Genomic DNA, 8,024 nt, shown 5'->3' on the forward strand with positions numbered 1-8,024 from the left:
TTCGCAGGCGCGCCTCGCCGCACTCGCGGCCGGCCTCTCCGGTTTTTAACTTTCTTGGGTTTAGCCCGACAGCGAACCGCCGAGGGAAAAACATGCAAATGACGCGGAGCAAACGACAGTGTCACAGGCGTGCTGTTATGCACGTTTCTCTGCACCTGACAAACTGATCAGCAGTAACAAAATTAGCGGTTCTGTGAACGCGATAAAATACAGTTAAGGGAAGCGCAGGCTAGCAAACGTTAAGGAAACGGGAAAATACTAAAATTTGTGGAAGGAATCAAGAAAACCTCCATATTGTTGAAGAAGTAACGTACAACCCAACCGAACCGGGTTTAAACCCTACCTTGCCAGTCACGCTTTCCCCGCCAGACCTCAGCCCTCATTTCAGCCAGGCCCCAGGAGACGGGCTGGCCCCCCCGCTGGAGGGCAGCTCCCAGCCGGCGCTGCTGCTGCGGGGGCTGCTACCGCCCGCCCCCGCCTCCCAGCCGGAGCCGGGGAGGTTCGGCTGCCGGGCGCAGCTGGGCGCCCTCGGCATCCCCGGGCAGCGCCCTCATAACCCCCGCTGTCGCCGCGGCTTTCAGCCGGTGGCCTTGGAAATCCTCCCGCCGCCGAGTGGAGACAGAGGTTTGTTTGTTGGGTTTTGTGGGTTCTTTTTCTTTCGGGGCAGCTTCACAATTGTAAGTTTTGTGTGTAGCTTTCTGTTTTGTCCTCTTGGTAGTGCCTTTATACCAAGTAATGGGAGGCTGTGCAAAACCGGTTTTGACAACTTTTTAGTTTTACACCAAAGAAGTTTAGCTTTAACTTATGGTCAGGTGTAAATTACAAACATGAGATGTTAGCTTGTAACTTGGAATTATCTGAACAGCTTTAGATGGCCTTAACTATCAGCAACTGATATATTTTATAGATACACCCTAGAATAAAATACGTAAAGTAATAAAACTTGAACTAAGATGGGTTTGTTTTCTTTCATGCAGAGAAATTGTCTACAATCCCAGAGTGAAAAAGATTTCTGTCTATGATGATGACAGATTTTACAGGAGAGCATACGGTAATGTTGGGCTTTACTAGAATAGAGAAAACTGTTTTTAAATGGAAAAATCTCATAAAGAGTAATACTTATACTGCAGCAGTGTTTCAAATATGCTAACTGCTGTAACAAACACTAGCCAAATTTACAGCTGAAGAATCTTACAATCCAAACAGAAAAGTGGGAGGAAGGGAAAGAGGGATTTTTTTTTTCCCCCTCAACAGTAATTTTTAAAATCAAAATAGCAATTGTAAAGGCTGCCAGGATAAACAGCCTTGAATATTGCATTTATATATAGACAATGAAGCACAAACTGCAGTCAACACTGATTTAGAATGTACATTTGCCAAAAAGAAGTAAATGCATTATGCAGCTGTATCTACAACAACCTGTAACTGCTGCTTTTTAATTCTATAAATGGCATTACTACAATAAAATCAGTCCTCCAGGCTAATAAGTATATGATTCTAAGGTGCTATTCAAATGAACTCTTAAGTGATAACCTACTATAAATTGCTTCAAAACTGTTCAGTTCGCACCTTGAAGGCAATTTTAGGAAGGGAAGTCATATCTACGCCTGATGTAAAACTGGATTTTTTGTTTCTGCTTGCTGAAATCTTCAGAAACCTTTCACAATGCTTTGTAAAGCAGATATTTAAGTAGACGTTCAATATTACATACACAGGGTTTAACTGGAATCACGTATCCTTGTTTTGTTTCGGAACTGAAAAAGCAATGTTGTTGTTAGTAGCTGAAGTAGGAGCATAGTAACTTCCTGTTCATAGTATGTTGGGAAACTACAGTCTCCAACCTTTTAGGGGTGAGGAGAGAACGGGACAGAGAGACGTGTTGGACAGCATGCCACTCTGTGAGGAAACTGCACTTACCTATTCCTAATTGTTATGGAATGCTTCCTCTGTGCTTCACCCTTCTCCACAGACATCTTTCTTTAAACCACGTCCATTTTTCTCCCGCTTCATTGCTTGGGGGAAACAGCATGAATATGGGTAGCTTCCTCCCTACTAAATATGACCTCTTTTGTGTGACTTGCCCATATTTCAGTAGTATAGCAAATAGACTGTCCTCCCATCTCCTTTGTGTCTTTCATGCCTTCCTGCAGAATGAAAAAATCGTAGATGAATGCATGTGCTTGCAACTTCTTTGTGCTGTTTCCATTCCAAGAAACTGGCAAGGCAGTAAATGGTTTATATCTCACAGAATCTGATTTTTTTCTTCCCCTTTTCTATGTGTACTTACTATATGAGATAAAAAAGGAGAAGGAAGCATTTTCTAGTCTACTCTCTATTAATCAGAAGACAGGAATGACCCTGAAGAGATGACTTAACATCTCTGACCCAATGGAGATTGCTCAAAAGGAAAATGTATATGGTGTTCCTCTGTTGAAAAGCAAAGAACTGGCTTTTTTTTGGTTGGGTTTTTTTTTTTGTTAATTTGGAAGGGTAAGAAGTAATTTTCAATATGCTAAGCAGGTTACTCAAGGAAACTTGCATTCCCTAAAGGAGTTGGGCTCCAACTCAAGTCGCTTACATGAAAATATTCAGATCGCTTTCTGTCCTAGTAATCGGCTTTATCAGATGGTATAGTGAGCTTTAACATAGTCAGAATGTGATTTACTGTGTTCTAAAAACCTGTTAGTTCAGCAAGAAAAATTTAAAGGTATATAGTAGCTTGTACCAATGTATTTGCCAAATATAACTTCATATAAACCATTTGCCAAAACAAAGTTACTGTGTTAAGATGATAAATTCATTTAAAAAATATTGATAATTGTGGGAATTTAATGCTGCAAATCTCTGCTGTTAGGACAAAAATCCTATAAAAGTAGGATTCTAACCACACCAAAGTTACCCCATGTTTACCATTCTACAGCCAGGGACAGTCAGTAGTAGACTGAAGAGTTATTAGGAAAATGGTTATGATAAGCTTAATTTTTCAGTTGCATGGAAACCACTCCCTGGTATAATTCTTATCCGTTGATCAGTCATACAAGTTGAAAAATTATCTTAGCTGAAACTAGAGACCTCAGTCCAATCTCATGAAAGCTTGCTGCGTGGACTTTCTTTTCTCCTGTTCCTGGATCACAGTGGCTAGCTTATTCTGTCATCCATTCCACAACTTCCATGTGGCAAGTGCTTGCAAGGATGAACGAATAACTGGAGAGATTAGTATTAAGGTACTGCTGTTGGAATTTAGCAACCGAAATCTGTGAGAGGCTTTACAAGCATCTGGTTTACTACAGACCACCAAGAAATAGTCTGTATCAACGAGTATTTTGTTTGTAACCACTTTTAAATCTGCATTCTAATACCACAGGTTTTCTTTATGTAAGCGTTGTATGGAGGTCTATCACTACATTGACATAGTCTTCTTAATTTGTAGTGGTTACAAATACAGCACGAACTAAGCTTGAGGAAACTAATAGAGGGTTCAGAGTATCAAGAGGAACTGAAGTACGACTTCGATATAAAAGGGGAACTGAGGCATCTGGATACAAATGAGTCCTTTGTTTTCAATTATTACAAGAATGCACATGAGCAGAATCATAAACGCTATCAAGTTTTGGGACATTTGATTACCCAATATGTTTATGAGCTCCTGGAAAGAGTCTGTATGCTGCAGAAAGTTTATATTCCAACTGATGCTACAGAGGATGAACCAAGAAGTTTCTTTTTCATGAGCGAGAATGCACTAACAAGTTCCTCTAGCCTAATTGTCCTTCTTCAAGACCGTGGAGTTTTCCGTGCCGGACAGTGGGGGCAAAGGATGATTGTCAGTGAGGGTCTGGAGCATGGAACACAAATACCATTCATCAAAATGGCCCTTCAAAGCCACAGGGGAGTGATTGTACTGAATCCCAACGACAACTTTGTTGATCTGAAGACTGAAAAGGAGAGGTCAAGCTTTTCTACCAGGGAAGAATCACTGACTTCTACGCAGTCCGCCTGGTGGATCCCCAAGAGGGGCAGCAGCAGCCCCGAGGAACATACTGTGTATGTATGGGATCATTTCATTTCAAGGAGCGCAGCCAAGAATGTGGCCTTCGTTGCCCATGGCTATGGTGGCTTGGTGTTTGTTGATCTGCTGGTGCGGAGAAAATGGGCGGTAATGAATAGAGTGTACTCTGTGGCATTCATTGACTCCATGCACAACACACAGCACCAGACTAGAAGCGATCCACAAATACGAGAATGGATACGGAAATACTGCCGTGAATGGGTATCAAACAGTAAGCCTCTAGATAAAGCTGTAGGTTCTCTCGTGAAAGTGGATTGTCCTACTGTCTCTGCTGGAACGGAAAAGTACAATTTAGCACCCTCCTGCTGCTTACATGCCATCTTTAAGTACCTGAAGAGCACACTGAAAGCCAAGACCACAACAGCCTTTAGGCATTCGCCTGTTGCAACCAGAAGCAGCACAAGGAAGAAGAGGCAATAAATAAAGGTATACTGATTTGTTTTTGATAGTGGTCTCTTCCTTTCATAACTGCCCCTGCACCTTTCAGTCATCTAAGGACCTTCCCCTCACTGTGGAGCAACTTAACAGTTCTAAGTTCAAAGCTAGTTTGTTTGGTTTTGAGAAACACATAAATACAAGTTAACTATTAGGAAAGAAGTGCATTGTTGAAAGTTTTAAGCCACAAGCTTTCAGCTAGCTATGAAACCTAAAGTTGCACAAAATAAAGATGTTAAGGTATACCAACTCTCATCTGTATCATTCTTTAAATAAACATTCTGCAGTTATGGCTCTATAATCAAATTAAACTATTGGGGAAAACACTTGCTTCTTAAGTGCACAGCTTTCATTAAAAGGACAGATCCGGAACACAAAAAGCATGTAAAGGATCTATTTCCTCCCCACTGTATACCAAATAGTGTTTAAAATCTTCTAAGAGCTGGAGCATCCACATTCCTCCTCGAAGCGTTTACTGTTAAGTTGAACGATACTTCAGGGAACTACACGCTACTGCCTTCCCTCCAGCCAGAGACGGTGTGCCCCAAACACCATACAGCGAGCTGAAGTAATTTCCTTTTTAAAGCCAACTAAGCCAGTGAGGCTACTGGGCATGAGCTGCTATAAAAATACAATACTCTAGCAACCCGCAATTACCAAACTGATGCAAAAGAATGACATTGCTCTTTTCTCTCAGCTGTTTAATTTTAGACAGAGGTGGGAAGTAGAGGCAGTTTTCAAATGTCTGCACTCAAGGTTTGCAATTTATACAAGCAGAAGGTCAAATAACCTTTAAAGCGAATGTAAACAAAATAGTTATTCTGAATTTCCAATTTAATCCTGTGGGAATTAAAAGTGCTCAGTGGCTGCAAAAGAGCTTTGAAGGATGACAAAACCTTGTCCTACACCTTCAGTTCCCATCTCAGTCAAAAAAATTGCTGAACAGTAATACTGGGTACCAGAGAAAAGAGAGTGTCAACTTCCCTTTTGTGTTTATATCCATTTCAGATTTCAGTCATCTCTAATACGGTTTGAAAAAGCTTCCGTCCCGTTATCCAGTAATGGGTAAAAGTGTAAAATTCCATTGGAAAGGCACAGTCAGTTGAATGATCTTGAGAGCAAGCATAACTTTTTAAATAAAGATAGGTTTACTGTTACTGCATCTGAATGAAAGTGGTACTAAATAGACAATTAATAGACTGCACGGTGCTTTAGTTCACTTGAGAAAGTTGCACTGGAGATGCCATCATTGAGGATGCATACAACCTGCCTGTTTTGTAGGTGCTGGTCAGCATGCAACTCAAAGAATAGTCACTTGCGTGAATTCTACATGTGAACATGTAGCTTTATTTAAGAGAGAAGTACGAGGTGACAAAATGTCCGTCTTCAGAAGGAGACCAATATGATACTTCAACATAAATGCTCAAACTGTCCCACGGTGCCAGAGGTGGCTAAAAATGCTTGAAGAAAAAAAGGGATCTAGAACACCGGCCATTTCCGTAACTCGTTATCTCAGGTCCACCCATTAAATTCCTTGGTAGAGAAGGTCGTATTTAGGAATGTTATTGGGATCAATAGGACTTCTCACAATGAGCTTTCCACGCATTGCTCCACGGTAAATCACTTCAATCAGATCTATAAAGTCTTGCTTTGTTTTGAAGCTTCCTACAAATTTGGTATGATCTGGAGACCTAAATATAACCGTAAGATAAAGGTAGAATTGTCAGGTTAAAGTGTTCAAAGCAAAAACACCTAAAGACAAGAAAAGATGTATAATGAAATTAGGGGTTCTGATTTGGTCATTCTGAAAGAATGAACCACACTGGTAATGGCATAACCAAGTCAGGAATATACTGTGACCTCCAAAGTCCAAAAAGGTGCACAGTCATGTCTAAGACTTCAACCATACTATTTTTTGCAGAGTCAGGCATGTTTCACAGCTGACACCTACTTATTGCATCAGAGCATATTTCAAAATACTTCTTAATTTTACGTCCTTCTGGCTTCCTACAGAGTTCTCAATGCAGATGCTGGTAACAACATTATAGCTTTCGAACATTACCTTCCCCAGACACGGTAACATAGAGAAAGACTGATAATTCTTACAGACATAATAGATAATGACAGGTAGGATGACATACCCGTAATCAACCTTCATGTGTTGTCCATTGAAGAAAAATACGGTAGATGGAATATAACTGATGTCAAAATACTGGGTGTACACTGGAACCTTGTTCACATCCACCAGGTAAATGACTGCCATTTTACTTAGGTCATGAGCTGTCTTTGCAAGCTGAAAAGAGTGAGGAAGATGGATGACAAATGGATTGAGACACAAGAGGAAAAAGGGTGGCAAGCTTTATAAAGCCCATTTCCCTTATGTCTTATCAGTTTAAGCATAGAATCATAGAATCATTAAGGTTGGAAAAGACCTCTAAGATCATCAAGTCCAACCATCAACCCAACACCACCATGCCCACTAAACCATGTCCCTAAGCGCCTCATCTACACGTCTTTTAAATACTTCCAGGGATGGAGACTCAACCGCTTCCCTGGGCAGCCTGTTCCAATGTTTAACCACTCTTTCAGTAAAGAAATTTTTCCTCATGTCCAATCCAAACCTCCCCTGGCGCAACTTGAGGCCATTTCCTCTCGTCCTATCGCTTGTTACTTGGGAGGAGACCGACCCCCACCTCGCTACAACCTCCTTTCAGGTAGTTGTAGAGAGCGATGAGGTCTCCCCTGAGCCTCCTCTTCTCCAGACTATTCTAGCAGGGCTAGAATATCATGTCTTATCTACTTCAAGCACTTTGTACACCCACCACAATAACATAAACATTTGCTTAATTTTCAAACCGTTTTATGAATATAGTATTATGTAATTTTACATTTGTCACCAAAATTTTCATGACACACCATATTATCCAAAAGCAACATATGACATTCTCTTGTATGCAACACGTATACTAGTAGAGTGTATTAAAAAAAAAAAAAAGAAAAAATTGCTCTTACAATATCATCGAGCTGCAGACAAACAGCATCGTTATCTCTTCCAAACCGGAGAACCAAAACCTTCTCGGCCACACTTTTTATTGCCTGATCCACTTCCCTCTTACAGGTCAGTTTGGGCAGCAGAAAACTCATCCCGACAGACCACGGCTTCCACTAAAATCCCTACCTGATTGTTAGAAAAAAAGAACTGCGTCAAAAATCAGCGAAACTTCTCCATGCTATTAAAAAAAAGAGAGAGAAATCACCGACCACCACACCGGGCTGACAAACCCCTCGGGCTCCAGTCTCCCTCACGCCCCAGCCCCAGCCCTAGCCCAGCAGGGCGGCGGGGCCCAGGCGCAACCTTCCCCCGCCGACTGTAATGGCCCTCCCCCCGCAGGGCCTCGCCCCGCGCAGGGGCAGCGGCAGGGCTCCACCGGCAGCCCCTCTCAGGGCCCGGGGGCTCCCCGCGGGGCCCCGGTGCAGACCGCCCCCCCGGCCCGGGCCTGCCTCGGGGGGGCTCGCCGGACCC

The 8,024-nt window shown here is 42.1% G+C and overlaps 3 protein-coding genes across 4 annotated transcripts in view; 1 reads left to right on the forward strand and 2 right to left on the reverse strand.

Annotated features, from left to right (window-relative positions):
* SENP7 (SUMO1/sentrin specific peptidase 7) overlaps window positions 1–360 on the reverse strand; it is a 59,178-nt gene extending 58,818 nt beyond the window's left edge. The window contains exon 1 of the mRNA XM_009289718.2: window positions 344–360. The gene's annotated coding sequence lies outside the window, so the exon portion shown is untranslated. The remainder of the gene's footprint in view (window positions 1–343) is intronic.
* Window positions 361–977: 617 nt separating this feature from the next.
* On the forward strand, window positions 978–4,740 carry LOC103907508 (putative protein FAM172B). The gene is made up of 2 exons (XM_009289719.2): window positions 978–1,051; window positions 3,431–4,740. Exons 1-2 carry the CDS (start codon window positions 1,019–1,021, stop codon window positions 4,484–4,486), a joined length of 1,089 nt encoding a protein of 362 aa, XP_009287994.1. The 5' UTR covers window positions 978–1,018; the 3' UTR covers window positions 4,487–4,740.
* A 1,089-nt stretch (window positions 4,741–5,829) lies between these two features.
* TXNL4B (thioredoxin like 4B) overlaps window positions 5,830–8,024 on the reverse strand; it is a 2,895-nt gene continuing 700 nt past the window's right edge. Inside the window, exons 1-4 of one of the 2 annotated variants that reach the window (XM_009289720.2) lie at window positions 7,763–7,847; window positions 7,514–7,679; window positions 6,643–6,794; window positions 5,830–6,192 (exon numbers count right to left, since the gene is read on the reverse strand). In XM_009289720.2, the coding sequence (XP_009287995.1) occupies window positions 6,027–6,192; window positions 6,643–6,794; window positions 7,514–7,645 (450 nt within the window). In that variant the 5' untranslated portion in view covers window positions 7,646–7,679; window positions 7,763–7,847 and the 3' untranslated portion in view covers window positions 5,830–6,026. Of the gene's footprint in view, window positions 6,193–6,642; window positions 6,795–7,513; window positions 7,680–7,762; window positions 7,848–8,024 lie in introns of those variants that run through there. The other variant, XM_009289721.2, reaches the window with a different exon arrangement.

Source organism: Aptenodytes forsteri, unplaced genomic scaffold (genome assembly GCF_000699145.1).
Source record: "Aptenodytes forsteri isolate BGI_AS27 unplaced genomic scaffold, ASM69914v1 Scaffold61, whole genome shotgun sequence".
Lineage (NCBI taxonomy): Eukaryota > Metazoa > Chordata > Aves > Sphenisciformes > Spheniscidae > Aptenodytes > Aptenodytes forsteri.

Bases quoted from the DNA above. Each gene is read 5' to 3' on its own strand.
- LOC103907508 (XM_009289719.2), top strand. From the start codon at position 1,019: ATGATGATGACAGATTTTACAGGAGAGCATACG. The intron at 1,052-3,430 runs GTAATGTTGGGC...CTTAATTTGTAG, and splicing joins ATTTTACAGGAGAGCATACG to TGGTTACAAATACAGCACGA.